The 19,621-nt window shown below is 36.5% G+C and overlaps 1 protein-coding gene and 1 long non-coding RNA gene across 3 annotated transcripts; both read right to left on the bottom strand.

The window, feature by feature from the left end:
* Positions 1-1,392: 1,392 nt before the first annotated feature.
* On the bottom strand, positions 1,393-2,598 carry LOC131639036 (uncharacterized). 2 transcript variants are annotated; one of them, XR_009294836.1, is made up of 4 exons: positions 2,278-2,598; positions 2,120-2,171; positions 1,950-2,040; positions 1,393-1,816 (listed from the first exon to the last, which is right to left on the bottom strand). It is a non-coding gene; the product is annotated as an uncharacterized LOC131639036 (long non-coding RNA). The 2 variants fall into 2 exon arrangements; XR_009294838.1 differs by having other exon boundaries at positions 2,312-2,598.
* A 1,344-nt stretch (positions 2,599-3,942) lies between these two features.
* LOC131639027 (metal transporter Nramp3.2-like) lies at positions 3,943-6,579 on the bottom strand. The gene is made up of 3 exons (XM_058909549.1): positions 5,990-6,579; positions 5,722-5,858; positions 3,943-5,185 (listed from the first exon to the last, which is right to left on the bottom strand). The coding sequence occupies exons 1-3, from the start codon at positions 6,523-6,525 to the stop codon at positions 4,290-4,292; spliced, it is 1,569 nt and encodes a 522-aa protein (XP_058765532.1). The 5' UTR covers positions 6,526-6,579; the 3' UTR covers positions 3,943-4,289.
* Between the last annotated feature and the right edge of the window lie 13,042 nt (positions 6,580-19,621).

The following is a 19,621-nucleotide window of genomic DNA, read 5'->3' as shown; positions in this document are numbered from 1 at the left end:
ATAGCTATAACTGGCTTGCTCTCCTGATTGGTTGCTAACACAGAATCAACGGCATTGAAGCTTTACATGTAAAATATAAAATGTGTTTTCTTAGCACTCAAAACGGCAACACATTTTTAGCATTCAAGATATATGACTCATATATGGAGCAGAAAATGAGATCTATCTATGATTTAAAGAAAAACAATTTGGAGACAGATGTATTCACTATGCTCACAAAATTAAACAATTATACAATTATTAAAACAGCTTAATTAAACAATTATTACATAACACTTGAGATAAAAAATATATATATGTGATGGATCTTACAAATAACTGGTTTAAATAGGACAAGGAACAACCCAAAAAAACTTCATTTAGCGTTGAGGATGCGTTATGCTATCGTGAAGAACATTCTCTATCAAGGTGAGGTTGTTTGGGATAAAACCACAGGATCTAAAAGGGCTGATGAAATTTGGGCTGAATATATCAACATGAAAATGAAAATTACTAACAGATTAAATCTGAGCTGAATGTGTTGTATTCTTTTCACACCATAGAAGTCTCTGATGTTAGAAATAACATATACCAAAAGCATATACCAAACAACGACACAAGTGATGTTGTCTAAGCTTCCTGGAGTATGAGCTTCTTTAATAAGTGATTTAGATGCAACTTTTGCATCAGTCATACTATGTAACACCGCATCCTGAAAAAGATAGAGAGACTGCATAAGTAAACAAAATCCTAAATTTCAATCATAAGATTCCCATAGAAAAAATCAAACTAAAATTAAACAATTTGCATTTTAAGTTTAAATAATCAATCAAAATCAAGTTTTTGAGACAAAAATAAAACAAAATTTGCAAGAACTGCAAGGAGGGAGGCGTGAATTAGCAAAAGAGAAGAGGAAATCAACAAATTTCGAATTGCAAGAACAGAACAGGAGGGAGGCGTGAATTGGCAAAGGGGTTTTTTACCTATTTATAAACCCTAAATCCGAAGGCTGCTCATGATGAGATTCATTGGAAGGTTGCATCGAGAAGAAAAAAATTGAAGAAAAAAAACGCTGCATCGAGAAAGGCTGCATCGAGAAAGAGGAAGTGTAAAAGGTTGCATTGAGAAGGAAAAATTGCAAGAATATGAAACGCTGCATCGAGAAAGAAGAAGTAAAAGGTTATATCGAGAAAATCACATTTATAACAGTTAATTTTTTATAATGATTCTGTTTTTAAAAAACAAAATATATAATAAAAAACATACCATATATATATATTTATAGTAATGTTACCAAAAATAGAAATATTATAAATAGCAAAGGCTTTAGAATTGCGCCACTTGTAAAACTTGCCCAAATACTCCTTTAGAAATATTATTATGTATGATATCAGTAAAATTGTATAGCAACCAGAAACAAAATATCAGAGCATATAAGGCCAACATATGTATAATGCATGTCGTGATATAAAACGCTGATTGCCCAAGCCATGATATAGTAAGGTAAAAGAAAGCCAGCTAGCTGCTTGAAGCAAGAAAAGCTTCAGATAATGATCAATTAGCTATGTCCATAACATTTTGAAAGCAACACCATATATATTTTATGTACAAATTAAACGTACGTAAAATTTAGCCACCTGTTCAAGTTCTTTCACCGTTTCTCGGGGAGCTACAATAATCAGACCCTCCTCGATAATTTGTTACAGATGAATGATTATGTAATTATCGATACTCATTCCACCATGACAAATTGGTACAGTAACAGAAGATTTCTCATACCTTCTTTGAACACTGTATTTTTCCTCTTTCTTCTGGTTCATACATTTTCAGCACAGATCTAGAAATTGCAAACAACAATTAACTATAACCAATAAAATGAACAACATCAAGCTCACATTGTTACATTTTTAACACACAACTAAACCATAAAAAACCAAACACATCTTTCACAAATGAAAGAGGAAAAGTACCCTTTACTCTCTCGCATTTTCCCCGCCAGCCCTTCCAATTCCCGGCTCTGCCTACTCGAGTCCTTAATCTTCTTCAATTTCTGAAATCCATCTATACAAAAAAAAACAAAAAAAAAAAATTCAAAAATCAAAACAGAAAACGTCAAATGAAGATAAAGAATTATGCTTACCTGTTACTGTATCATTTTTGTCACCAACTTCAGCTTCATTGGCTCCTCCAATCTACAAAAGTTAAGTTTCATGTGTTAGTTTTATCAAGGAAAAACCTATGATCATTAACATGTAATAGAAAAACATAAGCAAGGTAGACTTAAATAACCATATGAACATTAAGCACATCAACACCACAACAAAATAATTACATGGAAATCCAATAGATGAAATTGATGATGTGCTTCCTCAGGTTAGGGAAAAGAGAAACTGTTGGTTCAGGTACCGATTGCATCGGAGAAGTTGATGTTTTGTTCAGTGGAAAAGAAGATGTTTTGAGTGGAGAAGACAAAATTGAAGATGAGAAGAAAAGAGAAATTGATGATGAAATTGAAGATGAACCGAAAGCGTCTGAACTTGTATTGAGAAACGATGCATCGGGCGTTTCACTTTCAATATCAATTTCTTTCCTCTTCCCCAAATATTCGTTTATGTTGTACTAAGGACAATCCACGATTGATCTTCCCAATTGCAAAAATATAATAGAATTTTATAACAAATAAAGTTTAATTAATTTAAAAATATAATAGAATTTTATTAATTAAAAATTTCCTTTTATAGAAACAATTAAATATAGCAAAAGACTGAGAATTTGACACTTGGCAAACTTGCCAAAATTCTCATCTTACTTTATTATATTGTATGATATCTTTACTGTGTGGTTGTCATTTATCTTCGTATCATATAAATTGATATTTGTGACTGTTTGTTGCAATATGTTGAGAAAATTTACGAGAATAACATTATTTAAATTTTCATGGCTTTCGGTTTCATGAGACATGTCTATTTTTTTTAGTTCTTTAACATCTGTTTCAATAACAGTTGACTTGGAATAATTTATTTTGAAGGATTGATGGTATAATAGTTTGTTATTATGTAAGATAGTTGTCTATTTCTATTTGTCCGTGACATAATCAATCATAAAAAACCCCATTCACATATTTGAAAGATAAACATAAATATAAGTGAGAATGATAAATATAATTATATAAAACATATTTGAAAGATACATAAATATAAGTGGGAACGATAAATATAATTATATAAAAACATATTATCTTAATACTACATGTGTTTGAGAAGCACATGCAACAAATGTAATTGCAAAAGGTGTTTTAAATTATGCATTAGAATTACTTGATGGCATCTAACGATAATTTTATCAGGTTAATCAATGCCTCTCCTACACATTAATATTTATTGTATTAAATTTTCAAGACGAAATTGCGCATAAATTTATATGTTTAATCAAAATTTTGACCAACAATATTTTATTGACAATTATTTTATTGACAATTATATCAAATTATTTAAACTATAAATTTATTTAACAAATACTTACGAAAATTTTGACCAACAATATATTTTCACATGATTCTCTTTTTACTATTGGTTATTTGGTTGAGTTTTTTCTTTGTTATTGTGAATTTTTTTATAATCTAATGAACACTTTTTAATTTTCTTATATCCCGATTTTACCAACTCCTATAATTTTTTTCCTAAAACTCACTATTTTATGGGTCACTATCACCACAACTTTTACCAACTCCTGTGATTTTTATTACTGAAACTCACTATTTTCACGGGTCACTATCACCATATTATTTTTTTTATTCAATAAAATATTGTACATATTTATATTTCACATTAACATTTCTAAGTATATTCTTAAGAACCATTAAAGTATATCATTGAAGTATATGTGCTCATTTCATTTGTACTATATTATTCACGTTAAGATATAAATTACCCGTGCGGATGCACGGGTCTTCTACTAGTTTTCCTTTGAAATAGCACTTCAAAATTAAGAAGTTTCTCCTTCCTCTCTTCTCCATCTATCCTATTTTTGCCCAATCAAAATTACTGGAAAGTATTTGAGAAAGACACATGGAACTTCTAGCTAGAATGTAGAGTAGCCTAAAGATATCACAGAAAAAGTTTAAGCACTACATCTATTTCCAACGCATTCAAAACAAGAAATTTGAAAGTCATACAACACAAAAACCTACTCTAAATTATTTTATATAATTTACATGGCAAACAAACACTAAGACAACCCTTGGCCATTGCATCATGAAAGCCACTGGTAGTAGAGTAATACTCTTCCTATTCTGCAATTCTATACATTACTCACTCAACTATCCAAGTTGAAGCATCACCTTTGGCCGTGGCCGAGTTAGCCTTTGTCAAACCGAGAATAGCGGAGAATGTAGTTGCACGCAAAATAAGATATACGATGAATGCAACATATGCAGCAGTTACTACACACACTATAGCACCAACTATCATTCCATTCACTTCAGATGAGAAGAATTCCAGCAACAGATAGCCGTTAATCACTGTCACAAGAGCAGCCACACACCAAGAAATCACCTTGAGGACAGTGCCGATTTTGAAAGTGCCCATGATCTGCTCCTTTGACACCAAACACAACAAAGGAATAAGTGCAAATGGAATTTGAACTGACTGAAGTACATTAAGCCACTCATTCAGAACATCTAGTGAATCCTCTCTAGTATCAAACCAAAGAGCAACTATCATGGTTGGAACTATTGCAGAACTTCGAGTGATCAGCGCCCTCATCCATTTCTTCATCCTTAAGTTAAGAAAACCTCCCATGATAAATTGTCCGGCGTAAGTACCAGTTATGGTACTACTTTGACCGGCTGCTAATAACCCGATACCCCATATATACAATATCGGAAGAACTCCGCCTCCATAAGTCTGTTGAAGATACTGTCCCGCGTTTTCAAGGCCGATATTATTTGCCATTTCAGAACCATAAAACCCTTTCGCAAACACGGAGGTTACGAGTATGTTAATGCCAAAGGAGACAATCAAGGCAAGTGTAGACTCTATAGAGTAATAGTTAAGTGCTTCTTGAACTCGACCTTTGTTGGTGCGATCAACTTTACGCGATTGAACAAGGGCAGAATGCAAGAATACATTGTGAGGCATTATAAGACAGCCTACAACTCCAACAGCTTGTTGTATGGTTCTGGAGCTTATTTTTGGAACCAAAATGCCTACAAAGATTAAATTAGACTCAAAATCATTTTCAAAGCAAGAGGTACAACCAACTCAACAATTTACTTGTGTTAGAATAACAACCATTGGTTTAAAAGTGGCCAATACAAAAAAATGCTAACAGAGGACAAACGATATTTAATCATGCTAACAGAGGACAAACGATATTTAATCATGGAATTCAGACAATTGTATCTACATCTTTAACTACTCGGTGTCACGGAGTCCAGACAATTGTGCCTACATCTCTAACTACTCAGTCACGGAGTCCGGACAATTGTGTCTACATCTCTAAGTACTTGGTGTCACGGATCTGAGACAATTGTGTCTACATCTCTAAGTACTTGGTGTCACGGATCTGAGACAATTGTGTCTACATCTCTAGGTACTTGGTGTCACGGATCTGAGACAATTGTGTCTACATCTCTAACTATTTACTGTCTTTCCTATTTATCTTCAACTATATAAATTAACCATATTTCATAAGCAGAATTATTTACATTTTCTAAGTTAGTGAAGTAAACAAGAACCTTACCAACTAAAAGTTCCTCGCCACTTGGCTTTGCCTCGCCAAACATCCAAGCGAAAGCTAGTGCCATTATGCCAATGAGAACAGCAAAAAAAGCTTCCAATGATCTCACACCATAGTTCTCAAGAAACAGAAGAATAAAACTGTAACACACAACACAAGGCAACAAAACACAGACATGTCAAAGATTTATTTGGGATACAATCACACAAAAATCCAACAAAATCAAGTAAAGCAAAAAGAACCAAAAGGGAAATCACTAAACTAGACTCACCAATCAAGAGCAGTAATAACAACACCACCCCAAAGAGGAATAACCCCATTACTAAGAATCCTAATAGCAATAGCACTACCAATAACCTCTTGTATATCAGAACCAATCAGAGCAAACTCAGCCATAACCCAAAGCAGATTCCTAGCCCACCTAGGATACTCCTCCCTGCAAAGCTCAGCCAAATGCTTCCCTGTAGCCACACCAAGCCTCGCCGACAAAAGCTGAATCAAAAGCCCCATTGCAGTAGCCCACATAAGAAGCCACAACAAAGAATACCCAGCAATGGCACCAGCTTGAAGGTCTCCTTCTATGTTCCCTGGATCCAAAAAACCTATACTCATTAAAAATCCAGGACCTGTGAATAGCCACAGCTTCTTCAATGAAAATGGTGGCACTTCAGTGCCACCATTTTCTAACTCGTCGATTCCAACCACCACTATCTTTTCTGACGATTCGTACGCTGTTTCTCGTGGCTTTTCATCTTCTCGCTCTTTCAATAACAGTGGTTGTGATTGTTCATGTGGGTTTGGATACATAATGGATACAATTTAATCACTGAATTTGATATTATTTTAGCAACTCTTGAAGCATGAAACAGTTTAATGAATTCTGTTTGACAAAGGTTGCAGTGTTTTTAAATAGTTTGACACGTGTCAGAATGTGGCATGACACGCGATGAAACGTGATGTTTTGTTAAGAACAAGTTTGTTTGTTTGTTTGTATATGGAAGGAGAATCTGGTCGGAGGAGGTGTGAAGTGTGCGGAATAGATAATGGCGTGTGCCTGTCTCTAATCTGTGCGTGCAGTTGCATGCAATTTGCGACACATCAGCTTCTTTGAACAATAACTGTTGAGTATTATTTAAGTTAGAGATAAACAAAAAAAACAATTTTTTTTTGACTAATATTAGTACTATTAGATTCATTTAACTATTAATATTATAATAAATATTTTAGTATATTGCTTTTGTATGGAGTGGATTTTATTGAAGAGTAATTTAATATTCAAAAGATGAACATCAGAAGTTCTGATGTGTGCTGATCTTCTGATGGTTACTCAGAAGATAGTGTTGACCAGAAGTTCTACCTTCTGGGTCCCGTTAGCTTAGCTATTCAGTTAAAGGGTACTTTAGTACTTTGTAGTATTGTACTGTTTGTACTTAAACTTGCTCATTAAGTTTAGTCTGTTAGGGCTTAGGTGGCAATTTTCTTTTGTATAAATAGCGTTGTAGTAGCTATCATTTATTAACAACGCAAGTAGAATATACAATATTATTCTATCTCATTAATCTTTGCACCGTTATTCTCTTTGTCATCATCTTTATTTTTTGTGCACCAACAATTGGTATCTAGAGCTCCGGTTCCAAACACAGGGAAACACGAGTGAACGTGAGTTTGTGTGACTGTGTGATTGATTTTGTTTCAGGGAAACAAAATTGTGTTGAATCACATTTTTCTTGGTTGTTTGTGGGTTGGGAAGCACTGTGTGAGTGTGAGTGAAATCTTTGTCTGCACAAGTTTAAAGATGAGTGGAAGCAACTTGAATACCAAACTTCAAGTTCTTGATGGTAAAAACTGGAATAGATGGATGATTCAAATGCGTGTATTATTTGGTGCTCAAGATGTTCTAGATCTTGTCACTAGAGGATATGTTCCGTTTGCAACGGAAGAACAAAGAGAAGCGCAGAGAGAGACGAAAAAGAGAGATCAAAAGGCGTTGTTCTTCATCCATCAGTGTGTGGATGTGAATGTGTTTGAGAAGATTGTTGATTCTATGACGTCAAAGGAGGCGTGGGATATACTGGTCAGGTGTTACGGTGGTGACGTATCAGTGAAGAAGGTGAAGCTTCAATCCCTGAGAAAGCAATATGAGAATTTCAACATGAAGAACAATGAGAAAGTCTCTGAGTATATCTCTAGAGTGATTTTGATCACTAATGAGATGAAGGCTTGTGGAGAAACCCTTTCTGAACAAGTAATCATAGAGAAGATATTAAGGTCACTTACTCCTCAATTTGATTACATTGTTGTATCTATTGAACATTCTAAAGATCTGGAAACCATGAGAATAGAAGAGTTGCAAAGCAGTTTAGAAGCACAAGAGTTGCGCCTGACTGAGAGAACTTCTGAGAGAGAAGTTGAGCAAGCTCTGAAGGCTTCTTTTGTCAAGAAGGACCAGAAGCATAGACGTGGTGATAGATTCCAGAAGGAAGCATCAACTTCTGATGAGAAGAGATATCAGAAGGGAAAGGATAAGAAGAAAGTTCAATGTTATTGTTGCAAACAGTTTGGCCATTTTTCTAGAGACTGTTTGGCAAACAAAGGAAGGAAATCAGAAGAAGAAAATATAGCTAGAGGTGATTCAGAGGATGAACCTGTGCTATTGATGGCTTCAAAGTCTGACGAAAGGTGTTTGTCAGAGTGGTGGTATATGGACACTGGGTGTTCAAATCACTTGACTGAAAACAAACAATGGCTGATAGATTTTGACTCTAAAAGGAGGACAAAAATCAAATGTGCTGATGATAAGTACCTTTATCTAGAAAGAATAGGAAATGTCAAAGTCAGAGTGAAGAATGGGAAGAATGTTCTGATCAAAGACGTTTGGTATGTTCCTGGAATCAAAATCAATCTGATGAGTGTGGGTCAGCTCATTGAAAAAGGTTTCTCAGTTGTTATGAAGAACAACCTCTTGAAGTTGTATGATTCCAATCAGAAGTTAATTATGCAATCTGAACAGGGAAGCAACAGAACATTCAAGGTGAATGTAGAAACAGCTGAAACATAGTGTCTGAGTGCAGAAGGCTCAGAAGGTGATAGTGAGCTGTGGCATAAGAGGTTGGGGCACTTGAACTATAGAAGCCTGGGGCATCTAAGTTCTAAGAAGCTTGTACATTGTATTCCAAAGATTGTGAAGCCTGAGAAGTCATGTGAGGTATGCATGAAAGGCAAACAACCCAGATTGCCATTTATATCAGAAGTTGCTCCAAGAGCAAAGCATGCTCTGGGAGTAGTGCACTCTGATGTGTGTGGACCATTTCCAGAACCTTCACTTGGAGGAAATAGGTATTTTGTGTCTTTTGTGGATGAGTTCACAAGAATGACGTGGGTAACACTTATCAAGTTTAAGACAGAGGTATTCACAAAATTCCAGAAGTTCAAGGTGAAGGCTGAGAAGCAGAGTGGTCAAAAGATAAAGATTCTCAGAACGGATGGTGGAGGTGAGTATAACTCCACGGAATTCCAGAAGTTTTGCGATGATAATGGAATTGAGCATGAGGTTACTGCTCCTTATACTCCTCAACACAATGGCCTGACTGAACGTAGAAATCGTACTTTGCTTGATATGACGAGAAGTATGCTAAAAGAGAATAAGCTTCCTCACAATATCTGGGGAGAAGTTGTTGCTACTGCAGCATATATGCTGAACAGGTGTCCAACGAAGAGGCTGAAGGAAATTGTTCCTTTAGAGAAGTGGACTAAAGAGAAGCAGAGTGTTAGTCATCTGAAGGTTTTTGGTTCTGTGTGTTACAAACACGTTCCAGAAGCTAGAAGGAAGAAGCTGGATGATAGGAGTAGAGTCATGTTATTGGTGGGGTACCACAGTACAGGTGCATACAAGCTCTATTGTCCAGAGACTAACAAAGTTGAAGTCAGCAGAGACGTCATTGTGAAGGAATCAGAAGTTTGGGATTGGAGAGAGTCTCAACCAACTTCTGATGTAGAGATAACTTTTGAAGAAGAGTTAGAGTAAGAAGATGAAGAATCTTCTGAAGATGAGTCAGATGGTGAATCTGATTTTGATCCAGATTCTGATGATGATCAAGAGTCTAGTGGTAGTCATGATTCTAGAAGGGAAAACTCTGAAGACGAAGAGTCTGGAGGACAAGCTTCTGGAGATGATCATGAAGGTGATGACTCTGGAGGTGGTGACTTTGGAGTAGCTGACTCTGAAGTAGCTCAAAGACCACAAAGAGTCAGAACTATACCTAGAAGGTTTGCAGATTTTGACATGTTGCAAGACACAGAAGTTGACTCAGAAGGAGATGTCATTCAGTGTGCCATGTTAGTAGATTTTGAACCAGTGGGTATTGAAGAGGCGCTCAAGAAGAAAGTTTGGTTGAATGCATGAAAGAAGAACTTGAGGCTATAGAAAGAAACAAGACTTGGAAGCTGACAGAACTTCCAAAGAAGAAGAAAGCCATCAGCGTCAGATGAATTTTCAAGGTAAAGCTGAAGCCAGATGGATCAGTTGGTAAAAACAAAGTGAGGCTAGTGGCAAGAGGTTTTCTTTAGAAACCTGGGCTAGATTACTTTGAGGTGTTTGCTCCTATATCTAGACATGAAACAATCAGATTGATGGTTGCTTTAGCTGCAAATAGGAATTGGTCCTTGATGCATCTGGATGTAAAGTCTGCATTTCTGAACGGTCCATTACAAGAGGAAGTATACGTGTCACAACCCCCTGGCTTTGTGAAAAAGAATCAGGAAGGGATGGTGTACAAATTACACAAAGCTCTATATGGATTGAAGCAAGCACCCAGAGCTTGGAATTTGAAGATTGATTCATTTTTCAAGAAGCAAGGGTTTCAGAAGTGTGAGATGGAATATGGAGTCTATGTACAACATTCTGGAAGCAATATGATTCGGTTGTGTCTGTATGTTGATGACATATTGCTTACGGGGAGTCGTCCAGAAGATCTGATGAAGTTCAAGAAGGTGCTGATGAATGAGTTTAAGATTACAGACCTTGGGAAAATGTCATATTTTCTAGGGATGGAGATTTTGTACTCAGGAGATGGTATCATTCTGCATCAGCTGAAGTATGAGTTAGAACTTCTGAAGAAATTCAAGTTGGAGAATTGCAAAGCTGCTGTTACACCGTCAGAAACAAATCAGAAGTTGGACTCTGACTCTGAAGGTGAAGATGTTGATGCTACGATCTTCAAACAGCTGGTGGGTTCCCTGAGGTATTTGTGTAATACCAGGCTTGATATATGCTATGTAGTTGGATTAGTTAGTAGGTTCATGAGTAAACCTAAGTGGTCCCATTATCAAGCTGCTGTCAGAATCTTGAGGTATATCAAGGGAACTCTGAAGTTTGGCATATTGTTTCCTTCTGGGAGAAAGGAAGAATCAGAGTTATTGAGTTACTCTGACTCTGATTGGTGTAGAGACAGAGTTGATAGAAGAAGTACTTCTGGATACTTGTTTAAGTTTCTGGGAGGTCCTATTTCTTGGAGTTCCAAGAAGCAAGTTGTTGTTTCTCTATCAACCCGTGAAGCTGAGTATATTGCAGGCGCTGTAGCTGCATGTCCAGCTGTGTGGCTTCTGAACTTATTAGAAGATCTGAAGATTAAAGTGAAGAAGCCTCTGAAGCTGATGATCGATAACAAGTCTGCAATCAATCTTGCCAAGAATCCGGTGTTACACGGAAGTGTCGCGGGGAAAAATCGTTGTCCTTTTTTTGGGATGAGACACCTGATGCCTTCTTTGGGCTCGAGTGCTCAAAAAATGATTTTTCTTTTGTACGGACCAAACTTTTTATTGTTTCCAAAAGAGGAAAAGGAAAAAAGTTGCAATAACCTTAAAAGTGGGGGAGAGATCTTGGGTAAGAGGGTTGGTTATACGAAGGGAAGGTATTAGCACCCAACGTATCTATAGTACTCTATAGGTTTCTTTGTTTTATTTATTCCATTCTTGTTATGGTGGAGGTTCTTGTGAAATAGGTGGGACCTAAGGTGTTTGTTTGATTATGCTCGCAAAGATCATCGCGATCCTCTGCATACATATCCCCTAGAGGGAATCAGAGCATCTGTAGCTCGGGGTCTACGAGTGCTAAGGTTTAAATGGTTTTTTATTTTATTTTGCTCGCCAAGGATCGACCTTGTGCCTACGTATTCTCAAAGGGATGTTGAGAAAGTCAGAGCAATCGTAGTTCCCACTTATGCTAGTGGAAGCAAAGGAAAATAGACAAATGTCGTCTAAATGCTAGATGTATCTAATCTATATCATCACATACATCTGTTTGATTTTGTTTGAAAATCTTTTCATTATAAGCCCGGGGCCATGCCACTTAGGGTGCTTAGAATGATAAAGATGTTTTTGTTTGTTTAACCAGCCTTGTGGCAAAAACTTTCAATGAAGTCAGCCTTGTGACAAAAAGTTTTGATTAATCAGCCAGCCTCGTGGCAAAAGTTTCAATGAAGTCAGCCTTGTGACAAAAACTTTGATTAATCATCCAGTACGGTGATAAAACAGTTTGATTGATTAGCCAGCCTTGTGGCAAAAAGGTTTAATTGATTAGCCAGCCTTGTGGCAAAAAAGTTTGATTGATTGATTGATTGTTTGTGATGATATAAAAGAGATACTCCTAGCATAGAGATGAAAAATGTCTAATCTCCTAGGGTATTTGATTTGGATATTGGGGATGCTTATAAGAAGCCCGTGGGTCCTTGTACGAAGCCCAAGAGGAGGCTATCCGAGGGTCCTTGCATTGTAAGCCCAAGAGGAGGCTATGGGAGGGACAATCCAGGGTCCTTGCATTGTAAGCCCAAGAGGAGGCTATGGGAGGGTCACTCGTTTGTACAAAGCCCAAGGGGAGGCATGGTATAGTTGGTCTGAGCTCTTAGAGCGATTTCACCGGGAAACCATACTCTATGTCCTAACCTAAACTAGTGGAGATTCTTTGCACGAAGCCCAATAGGAGGCTATGGGGAACCTAGTGTTGTACTAAGTTGAACAAGCACACATATCACACATATGAACAAACATGAACAAGTATGAATAAACATGAACAGGTATGAACAATTATATATATGACAAAGTGTGTGTATATAATGGAGTTTATGAAGGAAATATACCTGTAAGCATGATCCATTTGTATACACGGGGTTCGGGACTTACACTCGGGGAGAGGTCCGCTTGAGTTTATTCAAAGCTATGTAAACAGGTTTTCACAAAAGGGCTTGGGACTTATACCTACATGGAGGCCCATGGTATATTTTTGGGAAGATTTAGAGAAAAACCTTCATTTTTGGTTTGTTATTCAAAGTTAAAAATCAAGTTGATCGAGATATGTACAAAACGGTGTGTGTACAATGAAATACCTAATTTCATGTACAGGAATGGGTATGTACAAAAGGGGCTTGGGACTTATACCTACGTGGAGGCCCGTGTTTTATTTACAAAACATGGTTGATTGTTTATTAACAGAGCGCGAGGTTTCGCTTTTGAAAAACTGTTTGAAAGTTTGTTTTGAAAGAAGTTTATTCTGTTGGAAGAAAAACTGTACAAAAAGAAAAGAAATGGGACTTACACTCTCTAATATTCGAGAGGCCCCACATCGTTTTGAAAATCAATTGATCAATTAAAAAGATTTAATCAATAGTTTCAAAAAGAAATGGTTTATGGTTTTGAAAAGAATGATCGTTTGTTTTAAAACGGTTTGAATTTGAAAGAAATCAAATTAATTAAGATAAACACAAAGATTACACTTAATTAACACCTAAATGATTAGGGTTTGATCACAAAATATTTACAAGTGATTATGTTAAAAAAAAACAAATGAAAAATAATATTTTAAAGTATTTAAAACACTTAAAAATAAGTCATTTTAAACCTATTTAAAAATGTATCAAATAAATATTTTTTGATGATTTTTTTTGGTATTCATAAAATATGTATATTAAACAAAGAGTATGCAAAAAATGAAGTTAAAATGAGTTAATTTGCTATGTTAATTAATTAAGTGAAGTTGTTAAGAAAATGAATGAGAAAAGTGGCAAAAAATAAGCTTTTGGTCCTGCCAGGGTTTGAACCCACGCCCTCTCTCTCACCAGCCAAAACACACAACCAACTGAGCCACGCTTGTGGCTTGTTAATAACACGCATCAAACTGATTATATTTTAAAACTTGGATTTGAAATTTCTGAAACAAAAATGGCGCCAAGAACACACCTTCAACTGATTTTTGAAAATCTTTGAAACTGGATTGTTTTGATCAAGTAGATAGTCTATCTTGCTCGGTTTTGGACGAGGAACACAATGGCACCAATTAATTGCATTTATTTTCACTCTAAGATCATTGGTTTTCTGATGAACACGAAGAACCCTAATCTCATGATTCAATCTGAAATTGTGTATAATTGATGAATTGTGAAATTGATTGAGGGCTATTGATCAGTGATAGTGCAGAAACAAGATAGCAACTCAATTTTTCATTTATGATGCATGTATGTATGAGTTTGAAGTTCATAGCACTTACCTTCAAAAACGGCCAAGCTGGGATTCGAATTCTGCAATAGAGGTGTTACAGAAGTTGTTTGATGATCTGGATAGCTTCAATGGACCATATGGAAGGTGTCTGGATGCTTGGAGTGGATTGAAAACATCTGGATCAGTTGGTGGAACCCGATCTGCAGTTGCTTCAAGTATGAATCGAGCTTGGTGATTCTGAAGTTTTTGATTGATGATGAATGTTGGGATAGTTCATATATGATATATATGAGGTGTTGGAAGTGTTAGTTTGGACAGATATAGCTTGGTATGGATTTTGGCATGATAAGGTTCAATATATGCAAATATGGAAGTGAGGTAGTGATTTTGAGTTTTGAGGTGTTTTTGGGTGTATGAGTGATTCAAACACATCCCATATGGTGTTTATGGTTTGCTAGAAACATCACTTTGGCCAGAAATTCAAGGATTTGGGGGTTGAGTTTTCTACCTCTTTGAAAACTATGAAACTTGCAATTCAAGAAAGAAGAGAGAAAACCTATAATTGTGAGGTTTTGGTGTGAATTTGAATGTGGTAAGGACCTCTATTTATAGGCCAAGGTTTCTGAATACAAAGCTTTGCAAGTTGCTTCAAGAAGTGATGATTTGGCTTAAGAGATAAAATGGAATCTTTCACATTAAATGCAAATGGTTAAAGTAACTAAACCATGGTTATTTTGGCCAAGCTTCTTATCTCTTTCCTATCTGATCTTAAACCAGAAAATATCTCTCAATCATTGCTTTGGTGTGTCATCACTTGAATTATAGGTCATGTAGTCTTGAAACTTAGTGAAAAATGGTGAAAATTTAAGTGAAAATGATCACTAATGTCAAAATTCAAAACCATAGCTACACTCCATATTTTTTCATGCTCTTGGACATTTTGGAAAGCTCATATTACATACTTCAAAACCCTAGTTGGAAGTTTCTTCAAGACCTTTAAGGAAATGGGTGAAAAAGATCCATGAACTTTGAAGAAAATGAGATTTCAAGTGAAGTTTTCAAAAAGTACCAACTTTGAAGCTCCATATCTCTTAAATGGTTGATCTTATGGAAAAAATTTATATGTGTCAAAGTTGTTTATTGGATCAAAATCTACAACTTTCATGTTGGAAGTTTTTTTCAGTTTGTAGGTGAAATTTTGAGTTATTCCCTTCCAAAGTTTGGAAAAAACCATGAAAAACACTTAGAAAAATTTTCTAAGTATGAAAGTCAAACTTTTGACTTTTTGATTCTTGATTGATTTTCTTGATTTTTCTTGATCAAATGACTTCTCATATCATATATTGATGATTCAAAACTTCAAAAGTCATGGTTGACCAAAATTCCCCAAAAGTCAATGGTGATCTTGTACAGTTGACTTTTCAGACGAATCGCGTTTCTGGAGATTTCAAATGAAACAGGCTACCCTCATCAAATGAATGGTATGAATGGATCATATTGAGGTATTAGAGGATATTGAGCCATGATTTGAGTTGTGACACCATGTCCTGATTAAAAAGTCAGTGGTTCAGTGAATTAGGTCAAAAAACCCTAATTGTCGATCTGATGAAATTGATGACTGTGGATCTTGAATTGAGATGTAATTTCCATTGTATATTGTCATAGGGATTATTTGAGGATGATTGAAACCTTTGATTGACTTCCTGGAGATTTTTAGGGTTTCCCAAATGTGATCCCTGATTTCACTCCCTGATAGTTCAAAACCCTGATCTGAGGATTTGTCTGATCAATCTTTGTATAGGAGATGTTCTGAGCCAATGGATTAGGTCAAAATGATGCACTTGGGGTCTTGAGGTCATGTCCCAAGTCATTAGGTCAAATCCCGAGCAAAAGTCAGGAGTATGCTGTCTTCAGTCAAAACCCTAATTCAGTCGATTCAAAGCTGTTGAGTTTGTTGAAGTGAATCTCTGAGGACCAAATGTTGATTGTTGATGAAGATAGTTCATTTGAGATGAAGGGAGAACAAAACCCTAATTGATTGTTACTTGTACTGATGAGTGGTTTCTTGATTAAACCCTGCTGAGTCACAAGTAGCAAACACAAACTATGCAATTTGTTAGAGATGCAAATGATGCATATGCAAATGATATGAGGTGGTATCTTAGGTCAAAAATTGGGGTATGACAGATGCCCCTATTTAAGTTTCTTCAACCTGAGATATGAAGATTGAAAATCTTCGTTTTGATAGGGTGGAAGAGACTTAAATATCAGAAGACGCGAATTTTGGACCTAAGATACCAAAATTGCGAATGATGCAAGGATATCTCTACCGAGGGAATATCAAGAACTGACTCCGCTGGGGAAAAGAGATTGGGAAGGATGTCTCAATCCGTTTTAGGAAGAGAATCCGTTTTTCGGGAAAGCAAGTGTATGCTTTACCGGGGAATGATAGCTTTGTAAGAAAAGCTTACCTATCGGCATTATCGACTATCAGCATGGGGATAGACTTGTTTAATAATGCGAAGGTGAAAGGTATGAAACTGTGTTACCGACTATCAGCATGGTGATAGACTTGACAAGGTAAAAGAGTTTCAATGTTTGGTTAATATTACCGACTATCAGCCTTGTGATAGACATGTTTAATAATATAACCAGAACAAAAGGTTACCGACTACCAGCCTTGTGATAGTGGTTTTGAAGACATGATCCATTATCAGCCGAGTGATAAAATGATTCTGGAGACTTTGCTAGGGAAATTACTGGTTATTCAGCCTTGTGAACAGTAATGAGGCCCTGATTGTCAAATGGTCTTCATGATTGATTTCCTTGAGAGGAAAAAGCTTTTGAAAGAGACATAAGCTGCTCAGATGACGAGGCTATTGCTTATTGTCTATTTTTTCACGACTTTGTTTGAGGAATCGGAGTTTGAAATTTCTAGTAAGGACAAGGTTCTAACCAAGAATGAATTGGAAAGAGACAGTCAAACAAGACTTTGTACCCATGAGGAATGAACTCGAATGGGGATTTTCTCCTTTGTTTTGAGAGGAGAAAACTAAAGCAACCTTCTTCCACGAGGAATGATCTCAGTGGGGAACTGGAGAAAGAATATGTTCTTTTCTGCTTATGGGTGACAACCTACTTGGAGAGATGACACGCCCATATTTGTTTCTTCTTTTTTTCTTTTTTTTTTCTTTTTGAGGATAGATATATCCTAAACAAGTGATTCTAAATCAAACATTGAAAAATGCAAGAATGCATAAATGATGCAAATATGTATGAATGATGAATGTCATGAATGTCGCATGCATGCTAACAATACTGACAGACAAAGAAGTATATACTGGAGAGGGACCGACGTCGCAATACAACCAGATACTTGGCAAATGTTTTTCAACACGGTGTAGATAACACGGGTGATGAATGGTGTTGCGTGCTTTAAACTTCTCTGGGGAAGATAAGCATCTTTACTGAGATGGAAGAGCTTCTTTACTGGAGATTGGAAATCTTCGTCACTGGGGATAAAAGACCTTCTTCACTGGGGATAGAAGAGCTTTTTCACTGGGGATAGAAGAGCTTTTCTTATCATAATCCTTGATTCATTCTATGGAGATAGCTGTTGATGTTCCTTCCGTTGTTCACAACTCAAAGGAAAATTTCGCTTTTTATTTTGAAAAAGTGAAGTAAATTCATTTAAAACTTTTTTTCTTTTTTTTCAAAAGTAAATAACACAATTAAAGCGTCATTTTGAAAGCTAAAAGAAATTAGAGATTGCAAACAAATGGGCACAAGGCTCAAATTTATTTAATAGGATGGAAACCAGCTAAAGGCGTGATTCCATAGAGTATTTACAAAAGTTGGAAATGGTAATTATGCGGAAAAGGCTACATTGAAAGCAATAACCACTATTCCCTCTAATAACTTTGAGTTCCAACTGTGCTTGTCGCTGCAGATTGGTGATGATTTGATTGAAGATCCTTTGATGAGGTACAGACTCTTCAGGTGACGAAGTAAGGACTGATGCAGTTACTTTGTCATAAATCCCTAATTTTTGCCTAGATTGCCCTTTCAGGTTTTCAATCTACCAGGATGAATTTTTTCTGTTTATTGTCTCTAATTTTTGCCTGGACCGCCCTTTAGGGTTTTTCAGTCCACCGAGACGCTCATTTTTGCCTAAGTCGCCCTTTGCGGGTTTTCAACTTACCGAGCTGTTCTTTTGTATTTTTTAGACAAAGTATTTCTTGACTGCATCAGCATTCACAGGATATGGGAGTTCATCACCATCCATGGTTGCAAGAGTCATGGCGCCGCCAGAAAATGTTCTTTTGACAACGTACGGGCCTTCGTAATTAGGAGACCATTTGCCCCTAGAATCTGGTTGAAAAGACAAGATCTTTTTAAGCACGAGGTCGCCTTCTCGAAATTCACGAGGTCGAACCTTTTTGTTGAAGGCTTGTTTCATCCTTGCTTGGTATAACTGTCCATGGCATAGAGCAGTCATACGTTTTTCTTCGATTAAGTTCAACTGATCGTATCTGTTTTGACACCATTCAGCCTCTGATAACTTAGTCTCCATGAGGACTCTCATTGATGGGATTTCAACTTCTACGGGGAGCACAGCTTCCATGCCGTATACTAGAGAAAAAGGGGTTGCCCCAGTTGAAGTACGCACTGAAGTACGGTATCCATGTAAAGCAAATGGCAGCATTTCATGCCAGTCTTTGTAAGTGACGACCATTTTCTGGACGATCTTCTTAATGTTCTTGTTAGCAGCTTCAACAGCGCCGTTCATTTTTGGTCTGTAAGGAGAAGAGTTATGATGCTCAATCTTGAATTCCTCACATAATTCTTTCATCATTTTGTTATTCAAGTTTGAACCATTGTCAGTAATGATCTTGCTGGGAATACCATATCGGCAAATGATGTTGTTCTTGATAAACCTTACAACCACTTGTCTTGTAACATTGGCGTAAGATGCTGCTTCGACCCATTTGGTGAAGTAATCAATTGCTACTAAGATGAAACGATGACCGTTTGAAGCTTTTGGTTCGATCATTCCAATCATGTCGATCCCCCACATGGAAAAAGGCCATGGAGATGAGAGAACGTTGAGTAGAGTCGGTGGCACATGGATCTTATCTGCGTAGATCTGGCACTTGTGACATCTCTTCACGTGTTTATAACAATCAGATTCCATTGTCAACCAATAGTAACCTGCTCTTAAGATCTTTTTGGACATTGCATGCCCATTTGAATGAGTTCCAAAGGACACTTCATGCACTTCATGCATTAACATGTCTGCTTCGTGTCTATCCACGCATCTGAGCAAAACCATGTCGACATTTCTTTTGTATAGCACGTCTCCGTTCAGGAAGAAACTGCCAGAAAGTCTCCTTAGAGTCTTCTTGTCTTTGTTTGA

The sequence above is a fragment of the Vicia villosa genome, linkage group LG1 (assembly GCF_029867415.1).
Source record: "Vicia villosa cultivar HV-30 ecotype Madison, WI linkage group LG1, Vvil1.0, whole genome shotgun sequence".
NCBI classification, from domain to species: domain Eukaryota; kingdom Viridiplantae; phylum Streptophyta; class Magnoliopsida; order Fabales; family Fabaceae; genus Vicia; species Vicia villosa.
Note: the sequence above shows the minus strand (reverse complement) of the source record. Positions and strands in the feature narration are given on the sequence as shown.